The sequence below is a fragment of the Pipra filicauda genome, unplaced genomic scaffold, assembly GCF_003945595.2.
Source record: "Pipra filicauda isolate LSUMZ 115617 unplaced genomic scaffold, ASM394559v2 scaffold72_size3293161_pilon, whole genome shotgun sequence".
NCBI classification, from domain to species: Eukaryota; Metazoa; Chordata; class Aves; order Passeriformes; family Pipridae; genus Pipra; species Pipra filicauda.
Genome location: NW_024104898.1, coordinates 700,678 through 724,128, shown reverse-complemented (window position 1 = coordinate 724,128; position 23,451 = coordinate 700,678). Strand labels below are relative to the sequence as shown.

Here is a 23,451-nt window from a genome sequence, read left to right as displayed (position 1 = left end):
GAGCATGCAGAAAACCTCACCTAAAATCACAATACTGCCTGCTTTCTGTAAGCCTGGGAATTCAAGCAAAGAGAATTCAAGCAGAATTCTACAATTTGATATGAAGTCTGTTTTCCAAGGAAAAGGTGGTATCAAACTTCTCTCAATATTTGACTTTAAACACGATTCATTTATCTCAGGATTTGCTAGATAGTAGTTTAAGGACAAACCAGTACAACTATATTTTTAAGCAAGAAGAGCCTACCTAATTGTGGTATCACTGACAAAATCCCAGCTTCACTGGGCTTTTTACTGTCCAAGCCCATAAAAAAATATACAGTCCTTGTCCTAGAAGTCACTTGATTTTCTTTCTCTCTGTTTCATGACTCCCTTCCACTGCCTTATCTCTATAAACCTTGTTAGCTAAAAAGAGTATTATAAATGCTCCTTTCTTCTTTCCCACTTGAAAATACTAGCTTATATTAGTCTTCATAAACCGAAGTCCATCAGTCAAGTAACTTACTTTTATCAGCAAAATCTAGACCTTCAAGATAGCCATGTACTCCAGTTAGAATCTGATGGTCAAATGTTTGCTAGGAACCTCTTGTTGCACAGTGCAAATTTTATTGCTGTGCATTTTGCTCAAGGAGAGAAGTGTTCACATATTTGAAAGAGATTCAATAGCAATAATTCTTTCAAACGAAATGTGCTAGATACAAGAGAACAGTGAAAAGGTCTTACATGACAGCTTTTGGGGTATGATACAGAAGTTAAGAACTACATAAATTTTACACATGTAAATATGAATTAAGCCCTTAATAAAAAACACAGGCATAGTAAAAAAACCTCACCATGTTGCAAAGATAAACTTTTTTCATTTACAAAATGAGAGATAATAAAAGCCATGGTAATGCCATAACAAGATATGAAATAAACGCAAAAAAATCATCAAGAAACAGTGAAGATTACAGCAGTTACTGCTCCTTGTGACTAGAGCTCTCTTGCATAATAGGAAAGTCCTTCATAGATAAACCTTCCCTCTCTACAAGAAAAAAGCAATTATGGAAATTAATGAAAGTGGTTAGTTCACAGTTTTCAAGGACTTCACAATCACCTCACTCTGATGCAGATGAAGCGTCAGAACGTATCAGAGCAATCTGGTTTGCACTCATCTGGTTCAAGGTGAGGTTTCTAACAGATTAAATGTTATGTGAGCACTCCCTATCTGATCAATATTATTTTAATCTACAACAATCTAGATAACAATCTAGTCCATGTATGTTATGGGTAAATTAAGCACGATGGTAAAATATAGTCAAGCAACAAAAAACCTAGATAGATTTCTAACTGTGACATAGGCCAATCTGTCAAAACAGTCTTGCAAGAAGGATGTACCATATCTGTAGCTAACTGAACATATGAAATCAAAATATAAAATTCACATCAATACCAAAATACTTACTATCTTATATCACCACAGTGTTAGCAGCCTACTGTGCAAGAAAAGGAACAGCACGCCAGCAGCCTCATTGCACGTATCTATCACAATTTTTTCCCACATAATTGTATGTATATGGCACATACACAGATATGTGAAGATCACTGTTATTGCAACCATCAACAACAAACCCTAAAATCTAGTAGAAGAATAAGCATAAGGCTAACCTTTAACTGGTCCCACCAGCACCCATTAAAGTCTGAGAAAGTTACAGAGGTGCTGAAAATTGCTTATTTCTGTTACCATTGTGCTGGGCACAGGTTGTTGCTACTGGGGTGCCAGAACCTGGGAACATTCTGTTAGGATTCTGTATGCAGTATCCTAATTTCTCAGACTAGCATGTTACAGGAAGAATAGAGTCACCTGCTCCTTCCACATGAAAGTACCTCTTGACAGCAGAAGTTGCACCAGTATGAAAATTAGAATACTATGTACATGCATGTCACTACTGATGCTGTTCCCTTTCCTACTCTCCCCAGGCTCCTATTCAGCCTTACCAGAGAAGAGACGGGTATTCAAGACAGAGAAGCCAGAAATTAGATAAAGGTCTATCAGGAAAGACTCAAATCTATTCTACTACATTGCACTGGTCTTCAAGGTTTCAAAAAATAAATAAAAATAATACTACTAATAAAAAAGTAATTTCCATATTTGAAAGGTTTCAACTATTAAGACATTAAGTGAAATTTTCAGTCTTACAAGCATTGTACCAGAGCTTAACATAACTTCAGAGCTTCTCAACCTCTGTCTTGCTTGTGTTAGCTGTGTCTCCTGACACTCAACATTAGTGACACTGAGAGCCCCACATCATGTGCAACTTGCACTCATTAATGTGAAAATTATCTGTCTGCTTTTGAACTGAACAGTAATTACTGCATTGGAATTATGCCTCGCATATTATCACTAAGACGAACTGTTTTCAGGGACTCCTTTCCAACTAAATGCATCTGGCTCAAATATTAACTCAGAGAAGATGATCCCTCCAGAAGTCATCGTTTTTGCAATTTCCCTCTAATACTGGTATCCTATGGCAGTGTCAAAGACGAGCTTGACTAATATATGCCTGTAAAGTTATTATTATTTTTTAAATCCAGGAGAACATTGTTAATCACAGTTTTATGTATAGACTTTTGAACAAATACAGCAGGAAACATTCACATAACAACCCTCAGATTTTACAGTTCTAAATTTCAATAGAAATAACCACATCCTTTGTGAATTTGTATTCAGAAGAGTAGTTTTCATTTTTTTCTCTCTGAAAAGCGAGGTTTTGCTTTGTTTTAATATAGTTTAGCTGCTACATTAAGTGCTGTTCACTCTTTACTAATTGGTAATTCACAGGCACAGCAATTCAACATCCCCTGCCAACCACAAACAGTAGTCCCACAATGGAAAACATACCTAAAATGAATATTTCTCACTGAAACTTTTCTGTTTCTTTGTACTTTGGGAAAACAAACGGTACCTGAAAGCCAAACTAGTCTGAACTTCTCACCAACAGCCACATATCTCATCTCTTGTATCAGTATCTGACTGTTCTTCCCCAGTTAAAGGTGACTTATACAGAGAGATACACTCTTCTATTGAAAACAGCAAAAAGCAATTTCAACAGCTGTGATTCATCTATAACTCAGGATCAACAGCTTCATCCTTTAGATAACACATCATTTTTGCCAGGCCTTTCAATGACTTTTCCTTTTTACCTCAACGAAGAAGAATTTGTGAGTATCTGTTAGAAAGATTACTTCATTCTTTTACTTTATCATTTACTTTATTATTTTACATTGTATTTTCATTTGCAATAATGATCCTGGTATATCATTAGTTCATTTTCCTCACTGCAATATGTGCAAAATAAAACCAATAAATTCATCGCAAAACTAGGGAGAGGTGTCAAACTGTGGACTAGCAAGTGAAACACCTTCATATTTTTATTTTTACTATAATACCCCAGCAGACGTTTTGAACTAGTTCCATTCCATCATACAAGATTATGTAATGCCCTAGTTACTACAAATTAAGAGAGCCATTCTTACTTTAGTCCTAAGTAGCTTTACAAATACTTAAGACAGAGATGATTTCTCTTTTACCTCTGACATAAAACATATTGTGTAATTCAAGAAGAAGCTATAACATTGTTTCATGAATTCATATCACCAAACCCTCCAACTGGCACCCAAAAGAACTGCAGTAATGTGACAAGACATTCATCAGTTACTCCAAAAATAGGGCAGGCAAAATAAGGTCCAAACCCAAATTATTCAGATTTGGAACAACTCCTTCTGATAGTTCAGAATTAAATCCATCTAAACAAAAGTAACTGAACAAAAATCCAACCTAAGGCTCATCTTCATACTCAAGTCTGTCATCTAGTGAGACAACATAAATCACAAATCGAGTTTGCTGGTTTTGCCATTAGTTCCACAGAGGCATTTCCTTAATTTGTACTGCTCCGTGCCACCTTATACAACTGAAATGGTTTCCACAGCAAGGTACAACATATCAGAGCAAAACTACCAAAACATCTTCGTTTTGAAATTATGAGTAGAAATTTGATGACAACATAGAACTCATTTGTTTTTCCTTTAAAAAACCCAACAACTTAATTGTTTCCATATATTTGAAATATCTTCCAGTTTTGGTAAGAGGCTTATTTTTGTATTTCCTAAATAAAAAAGAAAAAGCTCTGATCAAAGTAGAACTGCCCCAGCATGTGCAACATTTACCAAATTCAAGCACATGCTTGCTCAATTTTCTTTAAAAATTAACATTTTTCTTCACAATAAGATTAATGGTTTTGCATAAAGTACTCTCTCTACATGTATCTTCTGTAGAAGAACTAACATGTAAACTTTTCAGAAGAAAATACCATCTTCCTGTTAGTTTCAATATCAAAGAATTAAATTCCAAATTTAAAGAGAGAAATGAGCATTTCAACGAGCATGATTCTATTATATGATTCTGTTTTCTAAGGCTGAAGTAAACGTTCCATTAGTACAATTCTAAATTGGTGAGGGCACTGAAACCAGCAAGAACTACCCATTGTTTATATAAAAACTTATTTGACAGCAGTAAGCCAACTTGAATTTTGAAGGAGCCAAAGGCACATTACCTGAATCGTTGCGGAGGTATGATGACATTGCTGGGATGAGGCAAGACTGACTGAGTAGCTCCAGGAGAACGGATGGAAGAGCGCTGCTGTTTTGTGCTCTGCCCTCATGGCTAGTTTGGCTCTCTTCATTTGATGCACTTCCTGCAGGATTTATGTAACTGGCAAGAACCTGAAACACACCCAAATATTTAATCAAAACTGATTTATTTCAGTCAAAAGAACTTTGAGTTTCCTCCCTTAAGGAAGAAGCCCTAACACTTCACTAGCTGTTTTGCTAATTCAGTACTGGCATTTATTACAGCAGTCCCAAAGATATCTCAGAAGAAATTCTATACAGTTATTAATTTATTTTTTTTAATTGCAAATGTTTCAAGAATTTCTGTAACTTCCTTTGGGGTTGGGACTTCAGGGTTTACAGATGAAACAATAACTTATGGTGAGCATGACAGGTACCTGGAGGAACAAATACTCATGTCTACAGCTCTTACCTCAGTAAACAAAGAGCAACCTTCCCCTTAGTGTCGGTGCTAAGTCACCTCACGACTGCACACCTGCTTGTCCCAGGGGTAGTTCTGGCTGGGCTCACAGGCCCTTACCATGTGTTGTAGGCATACAACCTAACACATTTCCATGGGTCTGATTTGTGCAGCTGTACTCTAAAAAATAAGAAACTTTGAGGCTTGAAAGGCTGTATTACTTGAAGTCTCAGGGACTCTATTCACCCTTTTAGCCTTTCTTTCATTCTCACTGTGTCTTCTAACCCCATTATCCCATTATTTTGCTGCACCATCTTACCAGCACTCCATACAACAGAATTTTTCTAAATCTTTCTATAGAAGGGACCAAGGAAACTCTGCTGTACAACTGACTGACATATTCCAAAATGTTGAAGGGTTTTCTACTGCTGACTGCCCTAAGAAAATGCCTCTTTACTTCACAACTTGACACAGTTACAGCTAAACCTCTGCCTGGAATAATACAAAATACTGCCTAGAAGCTTCACTGAGAGTAATTCAGGTGCAATTTCCCCTTTCTTGCTTAGGAAATGGTTTCAGATTTTATTTGTTATGCTTTTGCAAGGGATGTGATACTTTTGCCATGTAATCTATAGTGACTGAAATAACTGATTGCATCAAAATGATATCTTCATCAATCAAGGTATGGGCATTTTCAGAATTTTATCTCCTTTGTGCTCTACCTCAGCAATGAGGTTAGCTAATGCATTTGAGCTGACGGTTCTGTGAATTAAATTTTTGATGACCAGATACACTGATCCAAGATAATAGGGATTGGTTGCATTTCACAATGGACTGAACAGGATTTTCTTCTCCGTAGCATGAGGCATTTGGAAGACATCAGAGTTTTACTGAAATCTGGATGTTTACTGGAGATTTTTTATTGTCACGTAATTGACATAGTCAAGATTTCACTGTATCTCTGAGTGAGACTTTGCTATATTGGCATAACACATTCATGGACACCAGTAACAACTATAAGCATTTCCTTAAAGCAGAGCAAAAACATGCAAGAAATTAACAGGTAACACTGTTTAGTACACAAAACAAAATGCCTGTTCCTGTATCCTTCTCCTTTAGTGGACAGTCGTTACTTTTGACTGAGTGCAGTGATTCTGACAGAGATAGTGACAGCTCCAGGGAAATACACTGGAATGCTTCTTGGTTCACTTTCTTTCAGAACCGTCACCCAGATCTTTTATGCAGCAGCCTAGTGATGTTTGAAAATGGCCTCTCTCAAAATATGATCTACATAATTTTTCACGAAGACAGATGATTGCAAATATTTTTTTCCCAAAATATCATAATCACTCTGCTATTTGACTGACAAAACTCCAGTTTTACTATTCAGTCCTAATGTCTCAAGTGCTTATCGTTAATCAAAAATTCATTGTTACACACCTGTAGAAGGCAGGTCACATGCTCTTCTTCTAGCCTTTGCTTAGTCAAAGCCTGTTCAACATCCCATCCTGAAGCTGTGGAGCCTGTTCCAAAGCCTGTACCCTTAGCCCAGTACAACTGCTGTTCTTCTGTTGATGCACTGTTGTGTGTACTTGACACCTGTGGCTAGGTTAAAAAAAAAAAAGTCACAATTATTTCATGTTTTCATCTTAGGAACATTGTTTTTAAAAAGCCTTTGTTCTGCAAAAGAATGTAATCCCAATTTATTAACTTTATAAAGATATCATCAGGATCCAGTGAAATTCAAAGCTTTAGATAGGAAAGACTGCCACATACATGGAGTTCTATTACAGGTCAGCGCTAAATTCTTGGAAAGGATTCTTCAATTTGACTAGAACTGTAAGCCCATTTTTGTTCTCTTTTAAGATACTATTCCTGGTTATATGATGAAAGGTATTAAAATACCTTTAATCAATATCCCGCTAAACGTTGTAGCTCTGTAATTATTACTGTTTAACACCTAGTCAAGTTTAATAACATAAGATGAAGAAGAGGGGAGTGGAAATGTTCTCAAGAGCACATAACTGAAATATCAGGATGCTCAAGCATTTGCTGATTTTGAATAAATGCTCCAAAACAGCAAGAGGAATAAGTTACCTGTATAGCTCTGACACATGATCTCTGAGTCACTAAAATACACACTATTTCCTCTCCAGATAAGAGGTGGGAAATATCTTGTCCTAAAAATATTCTGAGATAACATTTTTCCACCAGTGCTTGTACAGCTTTTTCCAACGGTCTATCTCAGTGCATTTTACTAACATAAATCCAATATTATATTGCTTAGCCCTTATGAAACTATTTAATAACTTATGCTAATTTTGATAGTTTACCAGGACTCCAGTGAAAAAGATGCAGAAAAAACTCTGATAAGCATTTTTTTTAACTAATGCTTTCCTATATGTATATTTAACACCCTAAACAAGTGACTTGATACTTTCACTACTTGGTGACAATTAGCTGGAAACCAGGTCACGTGAGTAAGTGCCCAACTTTATTTTGCAATATTTGATTTATGGCTCTGAAAAGTTTCATTTTCTGCTCAGATCTTCTTCAGTGACTTTGCTAAAGATTACACTTGAAGAAAAAGAAATGATGTATGAACAGACTGCAACGGTAAAAGAAGTTATTGTCTGTGAAGTACTGTAGTGACAGTAGTCTGGAATAATCTTCTAACTTTTACATTGGGAATGTAATGCATCTTGGTGATGAAAAAGCTGCGTGGTTATTCTCGTGCAGACATTACTCATTACGTCACTCACGAATATATTGTGTCTTTAACACTCAAGAGGACTGTCGTGAGCACTGAATTAAAGCACTTACGGGAGAACCCGGCCCCAGAAATACAAGCCTCGGCGCAGCCCTGATGGATCTCTAGTTTCAAGTTACCATCTATCACTTGATAGATATGGCTTACGAGAAGGCAAGCTATTCCAGGGTTCACGGTAGAACTAAAGCAGAGATAAGAATTAATGGTTGCTCTTTCCCTCTAAATGTGCAGAAATGCTACGGTATTAACGTATCAGCAGCCTGATACCCCATTAGAAGCAGAATCTGTCAACTTCCCCTTAAATTTGATTAGCCATTAAAGTGACTTATTCTCAGGCACAGCTTCATATCTCACTTGTTCAACCTTTCATCAGTATCAGAGCTGCTAAAATAGAGACAAGCGTATATTTTGCAGCTACTTAGCCATATTCAGCCACCAGGAACTGTTGCATGCAAGCCTCTGCTAAAACAGTGCTAAAGAGGGCAAGTCTTTAAACACTTTTATAGACAATTGGTATGTTATACAGAAATGGCAACTTACAATCTTAAAAAAAAAAAAATCAAAGGATAAGTGTTCGGAATAGAGGGTGGTATAATATGGGAAGTACCTTGAAAAACTTTAATTTTGGAGATTCACTAGTGATCTTGAACACTATGGAAATTTTTTGTCCTTAGATCTCATTTCCCTATCAGTGCAAAGGGTGTAACAAAAATCACTGCATTAATTCAGTAATTTTCACAACTCATTTACATTTGTGAAGCATTTAAAAGGAAATAATTTGCAACCAGTGGAGTTTAGATGATGAATGTAGACAATGAGGTTATGCTATCTAATGGGGATTAAAGAACCACCATCCACTGGACATTATGCCTCTTGTGCACCAAAAAAGAATGTCCTGTGAAAGAACGTGATTACATCTTAATGCCTCATGACAAGGTTTCTTTGTTGGTTATATTTCATGATTACTATGTTTATTTGCAACATGCATGGACAATTACTTGATTGAGTACATTATAACTATTTTTGTTCTTCAGTCAAATGCCAAGTCTGCAAAAATTAGCCTATAATGAGAGCAATGAGATTATTTTGTTTTTTATAGTTAGAACTCTTACTACTTCTCAGTGGCACATACTCTGCTGATAAACATACCTCTGCCTGGTTGGGACTAGAGTTGGGCACCCTTGGTGCATGGTGGCTTAGAGCAGACAGACAAGCAAGGATAAGGTGTATAGCCCCAATCTCCAGTGCCATCCGCCTAAGCAATACTCCATCATCAGTAGTCAACGGCGTAGTGCTGAACAAACTGCGCAACACGTGGAAGGGCAGAGTTGGAAGCACGTTTGCTGAAGGAGACTGCAGGATATGACCTAGATTGAAGAAGAAAAACATCAAAACCACATTTTCATTGAGTAGTTCAATACAGCCTATTAATGTCTGCAATAGTTTACGAACATACAGAAATCTACTAAGAACTTAAGCATTTGCATATATCAAGCTATCTAATATAGGTTTCTCTTCACAAAAAAATTTCATAACAAGGAGAGTGTGGAAGAAAGAATGTTTCTTTATTTTATTCATGGATTTGGTTAAGAACCAAATTTAAAAAATCTGATTCACCATTTCTAGGGAGAAAACTGGTTTGGAAGGCAGTTCAAAATAATTTTACATACATATATTTTTAAACATTCCAAATACAGCAAATCAAAGAATGCACGTGATCAGCTGATAGCAGCTTAGCTGACAAGGAGCTGTAGTTTATCATGACGTAGGATTCTTTTTTGTATTTATGTGCCCAAAGTGGGAATTAACTCACTGACACAGACCAAGCAGTGATGCTATTCAAGCTGAATACGTGGTGAAATACTAACGTAATTTTAAGTAGATGAGTTGCATGTTTGAATTTTGTACTAGAATTATTTAAAATTTTTAACTCCTTTGCATTATGAGTAAAAATTACTTCTTTTAAAAGCCACATTTCAAATACTAGTGTGACCTATTAATGGAACATACTCAGATTTGGGGAACTGTCTTGATTTTTTCCTGTATTTAACAATACATTCCACATTCCTCCCCCAGGGCCTATGTAAATAGAGACAGTTGACAACTGGAAATGCTTCAACTACTAAAAATACTTTGAAATAGCCAACTCCATTCAGAAGTTTCCTTCTAATTTTACATATATTATTTTCTCCCTCATTCTTAGAGTTTATCAGCTATATCATCATCTAAATGTCTAAACTGAAATACATTACAAATATGTACAAGAGAAATAAAAAGATAAACAGAAGGAAGGATAAATGAGGCTCCTATTTTTTCAGCTGGTCTCATAAGGTACATGTTGCACACCACTCTATAGACTGCTAAATAGAGACTAAGTTCAGACAACTGCAGCCTAGAAAAAACAGCACTTCTTTTCAAAGTCATAATCATGGAATCATGTAGGTTGGAAGAGACCCTTGACATCATCAAGTTCAACTGTAAACCTAACACTGCCTGATTTCATCACAAAGCCATGACCAATGAAAGGAAGTGTCTTAAACATACTAAACCATATTTCATACACACTCTTCCAGTTTTTCAAAACATTAAGAAACAGAAATATTAGAACTATATGCAGAGTTGCAGGTTCAGTTGCAAAGACATCAACTACAAATTGTCTCTTGGCTTGTCCATTCACTGAAGAATACCCTACTTCTCCCTCTGAACTCACACCATAAAGGTAGAGATCCTGCTTAGGCAATGTGGTCACTGTGATCTTTAGATTTTTCTCTCCTTTTCCAAAACAGTATTATTAAACAGTTTATTCTACATCTGTTGTAGCAATGCTCCTATCCATACTTTTCTCCATTTGGTTGCAGGATTATAGGATGCTTGGTCAATTAGTTGAGCATATCCGGCTACTCAGATAGTTTTGTCTGAACGCAGTCATCCTGACAGTGTCATTGTAAGTTTAATCAGCAGTTATTTTACAATTACTCTGACGTCTACATGAGAACACTTGAGTACTGATGATTGTGATAAAACTTTGCCAGCAAGAATTTTATATTAGAAACAACAGACCATCAAAGATTCTAGCAACACAGTTCTGCACAAATCAATTCTAACTTTCTGCTAAAGGCAATACGGTGTAAATAACTCTAAGTAAAATGATCTAGCTGTGGTCTACAAAAAAAGGTAATAATTGCAGCACATACTTCCTTCACCATCATCTGTAACTCCCAACACCAATCTCAACAGACACTGAGCATGTTTCCGTTCTTTTAGCAGCACCTCAGCATAGCCCGGGAGACGAAGAAATAAACCAAAGGCAGCCAAAGAATGCGCAGGTATAGGAGACATAGTCTGAACTGTTGACTTGATGGGCGGGGGCTCTGCAGCAATTGTTTCCGGTGCTTCATACACCAATTCCCCTGATTGTTCAATGGTAACCCATTCAAACTGATCACTGTCCTTCTGCTTTTCTTGCGTGGCCGATGTAACCACTGGAGTGCTCACCTTCACCAACAAAAACAACAAAGAAATTTGACAGTCATTCAGTTAGACACCTTAGACAAAAATTTATTGCAGTTAGGATCTAAAGGACATGCAATTTTAATACAGGACACAAGAAAGATGTCACATGAAATACACTACCATTTGCACAAAAAGGGACCAGGCTAAATGACTGAAAAGGGCATACTTGCTGCACCTTCCATACAGTGCTAGAAAGTCCTGCCTACACAAGCAAGTAAGCAAGCAAATGCATTTTCCCAACCTCAAATCCTCAGTTAAAGCGTGTTAAATGCTTGAAACATAGAGGTATAGGAGACACAAATTACACTGAAGTAAACAATACAAAGATTAGTTTATATATCAGATTGTTATCAGACTGATAAATGGTCCTTTTAACATTAAACACTGATGGTGAACTCAAGTGTTTAATTTTTAATGACATACTGTAAAAATGAAGCAAAATTCATTATCAGGCCTTTAAAAACTAAGAATAAATTTGTACATCTTAGCAGTCTTACAGCAACTCATGATCCTTTCAATTGATTTGGCAGGCTTTATTACTATTGTACTCTAATGGAACAGTCTGTTTTATGACCTGAGGACTATGCAATCAGGCACTATGATGGGAATCAGAGTTTAAGGGGGTAACAGTTGTACAGTGCCCCAAGACACAGTCAAATAATTTTAAGGAAGGTATGACACTGAGGTCCCTCTCGTAATTAAACATTATAGAATTTTCAGGCTTTCATGCTATTCAGATAAACTGATTCAATCATATTTAAAATTTTAGTATGTATCACCAGACTGATCTAAACTGGAAAAGATTAATCTGAAATGCCCTTGCAGAATTTATCCAGAATACCAAATTCCTAATTTAAAGTCAAAGCCATGTTTTGCTGCATTCATTCCAATCATCTACACATTAAGTGAATCAGAAGTACCAGTGACTTAGAGAAATATAAAAGTAAAATTAAAGTATTAAGGGTTTGGAGAAATCATCAGTATTCACTCTGAATATTGTATTTGGTATTATTGTACTTAATTTGTTTTTATGGATCACAGAATTCTTACTCAGTATTTGAATCCAAACATACATCTCAAACTAAGAAATTGTGAAAAGACAATAACTTCCCAGGACTATAGAAAAAGAAGGAAAAAAAGGAATGAAACTTCTCATGGTCATACTTTGCCTTTCATCTGTTGCAGAATTCCATGTACCAGTTTTCTTTAATGCAGAGTACACATTAACTTTCTTGGATTTCATAATACAGTAACTGTTTATGTTAACACATTTCCTTAACTTTTAATTTTTGAACTGCCTTGGTATTAGACCTCTAAGACCTCTGCAGAACTATTTACAAAGGATGCATACTAATTACCCAGTTTCACTACAGGGTTCCTATTGCTGCCATAATTTTACAGACAGGGTACTGAACAGCACCCTTAATTCATGATTAATTCAGTTTCAAAGGGAATAAATATTCTTTCCTATTAACAGTATCAGCCAAAGACTTCAAACATATAGTCAAGTAGAATTTGAATAATTCACAGGTTATTTTTTCCCTTTTTAGCAAACATTGTGTACCTTGAACAACAGTCAAAGAGTAATTCCAGACTAATGCCACTGCTGACACTTTTGAAATGCCTATCAGTGCCTCCAAAGAAATTCTCTATATAAGTATACAAATAAATAATGCATATATTATTTATGATTATAAATATAATTAAGATTACACTGTTATTTATTATTTATAATAATAAATCTAAAATAAAGTTACACAGTAGATTCATAGAACTGAATTTAACTTAACCATAGAAACATCTCTCAGGGTACATTTACATGAGCAATTACATGATAAGCAAGTATACCTTTATAGTACTTCAGCAACTCTATGTTACTGTACCCTCCAAGACATTTTATGAGCTAACAGAACCGAGGCAAGCAGCAACCAGTTCATGACTTTGTCCCACAAGGACATGGCCACACAAGCAGCCTACGGCAACTACAGGGAAGTAATCTGTATAGCTGGACTGGGCTGTGGAGTTGTACGCTTGCTTATTTTGAAGCAGCTTCCCCACACAGCTGAGATGTTAAACTGAACCATGGAGAAATATAAGGAAAATATTGTCCTTAAACAAACAAAATACTCTCAACATGTGTTCTGACACTTATTTTTTCACTCACTTGCTGAATTACATCAGGATAAAGCATAGGAAGTCTCTCTGCAATAAGAGCCAATCCACCCATGCCTGCAAACACTTGCAGTGGAGACTGAATGGGACAGGTTTCAAGAAGCGATTCATCTAGAACTGCATCCATACACTCATCCCCAGGACTGATGGCTTCATCTTCAGGGCAAGGTCCCAGTAAATCTGCATGCTCTACAAAAACACAGAGGTAAAAGAAATTAATACATCATCATCCATACCGTGTTTATTTCTTTGTCCTCATTTAAAAGTGAACTTCAGAAGTATTGGTTCTTTCACAAGGAAAACCTGAGCCAAGAACCTGAAATGAATGAGGGCAAGAACATCAAAAGAAAATAAAAGTATTAGTGATAGCTCTTGCCACTGATGGCAGATCCATGTATTCGTCTCAAGTTTAAAAAAAAAGTGCCTAATAATTTAATAGAAGTTTAGAGGACCTTCATGTCTTCGCATGCAACTCAACTCCTAAACTGAATCTGCTCTAATGATTTTTGAGCTTTATTCAAATAGTAATATATCTATTGTAGGTTTAGAGTTTAAATAATTCGCAAAACAGAACAAAAATATTATTTGAAAAAGAATGGTCTCTCAATACGGCAAGAGATCTGTATATCCAGCCACTATATGGAGTCATGAAATACTTACTTCAGGCCAGATATCAAAAAAATTAGATTTTTTTCCGCACTTGTTTCTTATCTTTTCTAGAAACAGACTACCAAGTGAACAGTTATTAAAAGGAGCCTCTGTCTTGAAATAGCTGAATGATTAACTTTGGAATTTCATGCTGTGTCAGCAGGCTGATGATAAGCAGATCACAATTAGCTTAATTTCAAGGTCCCATTTCTCTAAGTCCTTGCCTAAAGGAACGATATAAAAATATTTCAAAACAGATTCTTGGGATACAGCTCCTCCCTTCCCATTCCCCAGCACTTTCCCAGTAAGTAGATTGCAAGCAATTGGCAAAAACATTATCAAGAAATAGACCATATTAGAAAATGTTAAAAATAACGTTTTTAAAAGCTGGAGTTATAAGACCTGCTTAGACGGGCTTGAGAGAAACCACCATTTTCAAAGCAGCATTAGGCACCCAAAGATGTTGCAATAAAAAACTCCACAGGCTTCTATAACTTGTATGGTTTCAAACAACTCTTGTTTTACTTAATCTGCTCTGATTATCAGGACAAACACTTACTACAGAGAACTACTACACATGTCAAGAAATAAAATATACTGTATCTATAAAATCATATAATCATTATCACATACAACACTACAACAAGGAAAATAAAAGTGAAACCAGAACAACTGTATTGGTCTATCTTATAATACAGACAGGCAATGAATTTGTACTTTATCATGAAGTTTAGCATGTGTCTAGAAAAGAATGGCTCAGGAAACTCATCCAATAAAATACAGAAAACTGCTGTTTCTTATCAAGAAAATCAAAACAATTTTTGTCCAAAATTAAAACATTTTAAAAAGGAATATACCAAAAAAGTAAGAACACTCACCTTTTTCTGTGTGAAGACGTTTAAATGAATCTGTTTTTGATAAGCTTGGATCTGAGATGACTTTGGAACCAAGTTTAACTGTCAAATCTATTGATCGATATCCTTGAGGGAGTTTACGGTCATACAGCAGAGTCAGAAGCTGGGCAAGTGTCATTTCAGCTGGTAATGGTTGACCTAAACAACAATGGCATCAAGTCAGAGAGGAAAATTCTGATTGAGTTCTTTTAACATACATATCCAGGTGCTGCTCATTACTTGCATCATAGATGCCAAGTAGACTAAATATTATCTGGCTCCAAACCAAGGCCTTAATTTTACCATTTGTTCTCTTGTGAAAAGGGGTCCCATCAGTTTGGAACCAATCCTGAGAAAGATCTATGCCAATATTACCTAAGGCAGCTCTGTACTGAGAGACCAAGCACTTGGCATATTTAACAAATGGCTAAGGCTGTAATTTGATGTGCATTTTAAGTGGGTACTGGCTGTCCCCTCCTCTTAAACACCACCTACACATCACCTTTGAATTGTGAGGGCAGAGATGTGTGTGACCATAAGATAAAATGGCTAATGTGGAAAAAACTGAAAACCAAAGAAACCTGCAATTCTTCAGTCCTACTGGTCTCAAGCATAGCTCACTACTCTTGTATAAGGACACACAGCAAGAAAAATGAAGGGCACTGCCAGGAATACTTCTCTCAGCTGCAATGTAGATTTGAAATGCACATGCAATACAGTCCAAACTGATTACTCAACTCCAGGTTTTGGCCACTTCATTGATTATGAATATGTTCTTCCCTGAAATTACAAGTTACTCTGAAGGCAGAATAATTTTTCTTGAGAAAAAGTAGACTTATACATGAAATATTTTAGATGGAACATGCCCATTTCATCCTGACTGCACTTAATTAAGTTACACAACATCCAAGAAGTCTTTAGTAACAGCCTGTTTCTTTAGCTGAAGATAGTGTCTAAAAATAAAAAGTGCCTTGCCATTGTGCAAGTTCATGCCCTTTTTGCCATCGTTCTGCTTTGCATGGCTTATTTTTTTGTAACAACTGTCTGCTGCACAAGACGTGACCAACCAGATCACAAACACAGAATGTTCTACATTACCATCAGCAGTTACCTTTACCAGCTAGATACTGAAAATAGGCACTGGGTTTTGATCTTGTCTCCAAAACTGCAGTATCATAGAGTGTCCTGAGTTGGAAAGGACTCATAACAATCAAAGTCCAACTCCTGCCCCTGCACAAGACAGCCCCAAGAATCACACTATGTGCCTGAGAGCATTGTCCAGACACTTCCTGAACTCTGTCAGGCTTGGTGCTGTGACCACTTCCCTGGGGAGACTGTTCCCGTGCCCAACCACCCTCTGGGAAAAAAATCTTTTTGTAATATCCAACCTAAACCTCCCCTGACCCAACTTCAGGCCATTCCCTCAGGTCCTGTCACTGGTCACCACAGAGATGAAATCAGTGCCTGCCCTTCCTCTTCCCCTCACAAGGAAGTTGTCGACTGCAATGAGGTCTCCCCTCAGTCTCCTCCAGGCTGAACAGATCAAGTGAGCTCAGCTGCTCCTCCCATGGCTTCCCCTCAAGGCCCTTCACCATCTTCGTTGCCCTCCTTTGGACACAGCTTAATATCTTTCTTATATTGCAGTGCCCAAACTGCACACAATATTCAAGGTGAGGCCGCACCAGTGCAGATCAGAGTGGGACAACCTACTCCCTAGACCGGCTGGTGATGCTTTGCTTCACGGTCACCTGCCCTCCTTATCACTTCTGAAGAGCCTGTAACCATCCATCATGGTACACTAATCACAGGATTCATCCCACCAGGTTTAGCCTATCAATTTTAGATATTTTAATCCAAGTATATGATCCCCATAATAATTGTCAGGATAGCCTCAAAGCCAGTAATTTGGTACTAAGTTTCAAATTAAGATTTTATGGCTGAAAATTACTTTGATCAGAAGTTAACCACTTAATTCCATTAGCTGGTTCCTTGTTTTTATTCTATAAAACAGATAGAAGCTCTTATTGAAGTGCTGCATGCATGTTTCTGTCCTGTTTTTCTTGATCTAAGTCACAGCAGTCACACCAATCTCTCTCTATACAAGAGAGATTGCCAACCTTGCCACCAGCTTTGTCCAGATAGCTCATAAAAACGTGAGAACATATCTGCTATACATAAAACATGACTAACTGCTTGGGACATGCTGGTTTTTAAAACACAAATTTTATGGAATTCAAGAATATTTCTGAACTGGCAAATCAACCTTCCAGGGAGCAACGCAAGTTGGTTGCCCATTCAGAACATGAAATAACAGGGCACTAATATCAGTTCAGTTCTGTCTTGCAGGTGAAAGAAAATGTGGAAAGTGAGTCACCTTACAAACCCACCCTGCTTTCATTTGTGAGTGGAAGTTGAAACTTTTTGAGATTTAGTTTAGGAAGAAGGAACTAAAACTTCAAGGAAGATCAACATAATTGTTATTTTTTTCAAGCCACTATGACGCTATAATGCTGCAGTTGAAGAGGCTGTAATGCTTTCCAGTTGAAAGCCGTTACAAGCCCAGAAGGGCTCCACACTTCAAAGACTCTCAATAGAAAGATAAAGATGGCCATTAGCATTGTAACTATTTCCTGATGACGTATCAGCCACTGAAAAAAACATAATTTTGGTGTTCAAAATGCATTATTAAAGTTACCTGGTAGAAGTTTATGGTATAGATTAAAGACTGGAACACTAATGGTCTTGCTGGAAGATTCTCCTCCTGAGGAAGACGAACCTACTTTATCTGCCATCACTCTTCCTCGCCTCGATGGTGGACGTGGAGGGGTGGATGAAACAGCTCTTTTTGACTGAGATTTCAAACCTAGTATGAAAATAAAAAAATCAAAAGTTGTTCTAGTTTAATACCTTCAGTTAGCCAAGATACAATGTAGTCAGTACCTTCAATGATAGAAAAAAAGTAGAATTTTACCTCACTGGCTAATCAAATACCAGAATAGCATTCATATATAAAATATATTTGCATATAATCCTAGTATTTTTACAGTTAGAAGCTGTGCATTCTCCTAAGACCCAAACATACACCGTAACTGTACTAGATGATATCATCCATAAAAAAAGCAAAAGCCATTCTGATTCTGCTCTAGTTAAAGTGTGTCTCACAATGGGCCCTACAATAGAACTTTTTTAAGTTGTCTTTTCAACTGAAAGCAAGAAAGGCAAAATTTTTCAAATTGACAGATATACAGACAGGTAACAACCACTTGTCTGGCCTATGAAGGTGACCTCAGCTGCAGTACTGACGGTACCATATGAAATGGACGGTGTTTTTAAACGTGCTTTTAAAGTTGCCTAGCTCAAAACATTTGAAGTAAGCACTACATGAAAATTATAAGGCAGAATAGCTACATAAAAGCTTACTGATCTTACATAGCAAGACTGCCTTATTTTGGGACAGCTTAAGTTGACTTAAAGTACCTCAAAATTATACTACAATCATGTACCCTTGTAAGCAGGTGACAGACAAAGTTAAAAAGTCAGCAGGCCAAGATACAAAGACACACACAATGACTGACATCATTATCCAAGAGCAACTGCAAGACTAAACATCCACACTTGAAACTGTAATACACTCTGGTTTCAGCTGATCATTAGGAGCAGCTCAAATACACAATGCATTCTCCAATAATCTCAGTATACTAAAGTAGCTTACTTCAGGAAGATCAAGCTCCAAATACCACCTTTGCTCTCTATTAATTCTACCAATATGTAAATAGTTAAATACTGTTTACATGAGACTCTGAGGACACTAAAAAATCGCCAGAACATATGAAAAATCAATGACAAAATAAGAAAAGATTTCACAAACAGGTAGTAAAAACAAATGCAAATGAACTAAGTTTACATTTAAACTCTTTTACTTAACTGGAAAAAATTAGAATGAAAATAAGAAAAAAACTTAAATCTGCTTTTTTCTAATATGTAATGGGTTATATCAGGCAGCAGAATTAGAAATGCAGCTGGGATGAGATATGACTGACTATGCTATGTCCTATTTTCAAGGCTGGCATAATATTTTTCTTTCTTCCTAGATTCTTTATTCATGTTTCAACCCTTTGCTTGCACCTATTAATAGTACAGATATTCCTAAAACATGTTTACCACGTTTAAGTGGCACCTACTGTAAATACCTCGTCAGATAAAGGTGGTGTAATTAACATCAGATGTGTTGCTTTAAACACATACCAAGATCCACAAAACTGCAGCCCTATTCAACATTTGAGTTAAAAGTTATATCTACATCTAAAGAGCCAAAATAAAAAGCTTAAGAAATATTGGTGCCAAAAGTCAAAGGAAATCAGCATCTCTCCTTCATGCTTCATGAAGTGTAAATGAACTTGAGGTACCTCAATGAAGGCAGAAAGCCAGATAGGAAAAGAATAGCTTGAAGTTCATTAATCTGTCTCTCACAAATACACTCCCCAGAATCTCAAACTGAAACACTAACAACCTCTACAGCTGTTGTCTGAACTATAATCTTTGAATATCACTGAAAAATTACTATATTCAATCTATATGCTCCAACAGTAGTTTTGGAAGAAAATGGTTTACATGAAGGATTTCACAAGGTTCTTCACATTAGGTTTTTAGAAGGTGAATGCTTTGGAAGAAACTCCAGTATTTGCTGCTTCCAAGTGGAATGGTTTTATGCTTACATCTCCATGTGACAGTTTTTAGCAGAGTACCACCAGTTGTTACACATAGTACATGGATCCTTTTATTTCCAAAGCATATTTTGGGAGTAGAGGTGATTAAATAATGATGCACGAGCTACTGCAAGAAGGTAGAGGTAATAATACCCATCAAGTTCCAGGTGTGTCTTTACAGAATCCTGTAAAATATCCTAGCAACAGTATTAATGAAGATATCACTGACACACATACTTAGATACAAATTTGTCAAAGTATATAATCTGCTAGAAGCAGCTGTTCTACCAGGAACCAATTGTAGTTGCCTAACAGTCAGTTACATTAATTGAGTACTACAATTTTTGTAACCATTATTAGTAGTAAAATTAATTGTTGGTAGAGATTTTCTTCCCCACACACACTTTTAGCATGAGAAAGATCCATTATTTAAAAGGTAGAAAAAACCCTCCAACATACCAGAAGCAACAACAACGCTGTAATTGTCCTGAAATCCATTTTCTGCTTTAACTTTTTCTTTCTCTTCATAGTTCTTTTTTTCTTTATCTTCCTTCTGTTCATTAATTAGCTTAGCTGTAATACTGGGTGTATCTACAGAGGGGAAAAATAAAAAAACAAACAAAAAAAAAGAGAGGAGAGAAAAGCATTGAGATATCACGTTGATTTGATTTCAGTTTCTAAGTTGTTAACAAGGCTATTCTCAACTATTTTAGTGTCTCAGAGTTCCAACCCTGGCAACAACAGTCTTGTAAATATCTATCAATTAAGGTATTGTGGTAATTCGGGTTCCTTCTTCCCCAAAAATCTGTTATCTAACAATTTAAATCTGTAACAGTTTAAAACCGTTACTTGATGAGTCAAATGTATTCATGTTAAAAAAAAACATTAAACCATTTCAATCAACCAAAACTGAGATTAAGCAAAAAATCCCCCTCCAAACCCAAACCCCAATGAACCAAAAAAAAAATCTCGACAAAACAACAACAAAAATGGAACAAAAAAAGAAATTCCAAAACGTTGTTTGTTGTTTTTTGTTTTTTTTTTTTTTTTTTTTAAGGACAGCTGTACACTTATTTAAATAAATGTTTTATTTACGTCTGAGTATCTTGTATTACATACTGATCCAATTCCAGTAGTGGCAAGTATGACTGTTCCTTTGAAATCGGAAGATGCCTAAACTACATTACATATCCAAAACCTGAACTGTTTGCTTAAGTGAACATTAGATTACTATAGTTCAACCATTTTGATTCAATCATTAGTGTAGATCACAAGTATCAGCAAATTATTACATCTAATCTAATCTAATTATTAAATCACTGATGATTGGTGACAATGGACCACTTCACAGCTTGTGAAGTACAACACTGGTACCCAAAATGGCCAAATGATTCTCTAATTGCTTCTGAGTATTAACTTGTTTCCACACAGCCACAGCAGCTTTAAGGTATAACCAGACTCAAGACCTAAAAGTACGATCAAACTACCTCTAATTGTATGTCACCAGTGCTGAAAGGGATGTGGTTTGGCTGCTTGGAAATATATTATGATTTGTGCCTGAAGACATTGGTTATGTCTGTATTACTATTGGAGACCAAAGAAGATACAGAGTGTGAAACTGCTGCTACTCAGGACCCAATATTCACACATGCTCTCTCTATATATACATGTGTGTGTATATATACCTATATATATATATGAGACTGGGTGTTGGCTTTTCAAAAAATTCTCATCATTATTCCTACTATTATTATTAAACTGCTCTAGCAGTTCAATGAGTTGCTCTAGCTTTGTCCCATTAAAGGTCATTAATAAAATGACTAAGGAAGCTTAAGCAATGGCATTTTTTTCTACTCAGGTGATACCCAGATTTGTTGTTCAATTTTTCTGACCAGCCAAGACCAGTAACTTAAGAGTAAAGTGCACGAAATACAAAGCAACTGGTACTCATCCTAGACAATGCTATCTGCAGTGTACTGCACATTTTCTTCCTATGGTGAAGGGATGTAAGCAGGAGATTTAGCAATGATTTTAGACTCTCTTTTCCCACCCCCCTTTTTTGTAAAGCTGGGAGAAAACATACAAAATGAATATGCTTATTGTGATTTATTTGTGGAGAAAGTATGACATGATTAATTTGAGACATTAACAGTGTAGTTAAGAAAAAAGAAGTTAACCCAAGGGACAGACTGACACAGGATCTTCATGACTTCCAATTATTGCAGTGGTGACAGTCTTTTCTTTGTTTTCCCACCCAGTCCATCCCTTCTCTCTCCCTCTCACCCCAAACACACAGTTTACTCCTCATACATTCAAGTCTTCTTCACTCTGTCCTAACCATGGACTTCACAGAATGGCATACAAGAATCACAAAGTTTTTGAGTCAGAGAAATCACATTAGGTGAGGGATGGAAACATCAGTGAACCTTAACGTTTCCACTAATTCTTCCCATTTAAAATAGGAATTAAGTTGGGGCTCAACAATTCCGTAGCAAAACCCAAAGTTACGGTGCCCTACAAAGTAAGCATTTGACCATTTTCAATTACAGACATTACAGTCTATCACATCATCACATTCCCCTCCCCAATCCTTATTAGTGCTGGCTATCAAGATGACCACAATGCACCACTAAGGCAGCTATTCAGTACAGTTTATGTCACTGCTCAACAACTGATCCCTACCTCATATGAAGTGACCATCTCACCCATTACAGTAATTAGTTCCTTGTGCAGTTTGTGGTCAGAAAAACCTTAGTCACATTCTACACACGACTGTGTTCGGACAGTAAATAAATACAGAATTCTATCAGAAATAGTGAACAATTCCTTGCTAAATAATGCTCCAAGTATTTTGCTAGGAATCAATATTTTTGGATTAAAATCCCAAAGCACATCTTGTTCTATCTAGTATTCTGTCAAATACCATTTTTCCATTTAGTACATTAAAACAGTTGAGTACTTTAGTACTATCAGCTTGTTAGGTAACATATTTATTGCCCTAGCAAATTTGTTAAAAATGTCAATGTAGGGATTTTCAGTAGATATAAAAAAGCAATAATTCCTCTTATCTTCATTTGCCTCAGAAATTAGAAGTTGATCTACACTTTCCAAAAAAGTACACATACAAGTAAACCTACCTGTAAGAACACACATACCTGGATGTGCAACTAAGTGCACACCCTTCAGTGTGCCAAAATGGCAAAAACATAATTGCTGTAATGGTCTTTGACTTTTCTTTGACATTATTGAAAACCACATCTTAAGAATAAAGAGGAATTCCTGGGCTTGCGTGTGTTTTTTTTTTTTTTTAATTAGACATTTATAAAACTGATTTATCACATAACATGTCCAAACAATTTTTGCTCTATTTATTACTGGAGGAGAATCAACTTGCATCTTGCCTGGTTTTACCTGCAGAGCTTTGGCATGGACGTGACATCTTCAGTATGAATTCTACTCTTTAACTAAATTTAAAAATTTTAAAAAAGATCATTAACCCTAATCTTTAACATACAGTTTTGTTTTCTAAAGTATTAAATAAAGTAATAATTAAATAAGTATTGAATAAAGTTAAAGGTGAGATTCATTCTAAGATTAAGATATTCACCACTCAGGTGTCAAAATCCATATTATGGTCTGTGGAGCCCTGGTCAACAGAGTTCCCTACAGAGGGGTTCATCTGTC

The 23,451-nt window shown here is 36.3% G+C and overlaps 1 protein-coding gene across 3 annotated transcripts in view; it reads right to left on the bottom strand.

Annotated features, from left to right (window-relative positions):
* BIRC6 (baculoviral IAP repeat containing 6) overlaps positions 1-23,451 on the bottom strand; it is a 171,858-nt gene that overhangs the window by 43,349 nt on the left and 105,058 nt on the right. For all 3 annotated transcript variants that reach the window (XM_027735004.2, XM_039389497.1, XM_027735005.2), the window contains exons 58-65: positions 20,227-20,358; positions 17,757-17,924; positions 15,047-15,220; positions 13,513-13,709; positions 11,030-11,330; positions 8,985-9,202; positions 6,506-6,670; positions 4,590-4,758 (exon numbers count right to left, since the gene is read on the bottom strand). In XM_027735004.2, the coding sequence (XP_027590805.1) occupies positions 4,590-4,758; positions 6,506-6,670; positions 8,985-9,202; positions 11,030-11,330; positions 13,513-13,709; positions 15,047-15,220; positions 17,757-17,924; positions 20,227-20,358 (1,524 nt within the window). The remainder of the gene's footprint in view (positions 1-4,589; positions 4,759-6,505; positions 6,671-8,984; positions 9,203-11,029; positions 11,331-13,512; positions 13,710-15,046; positions 15,221-17,756; positions 17,925-20,226; positions 20,359-23,451) is intronic.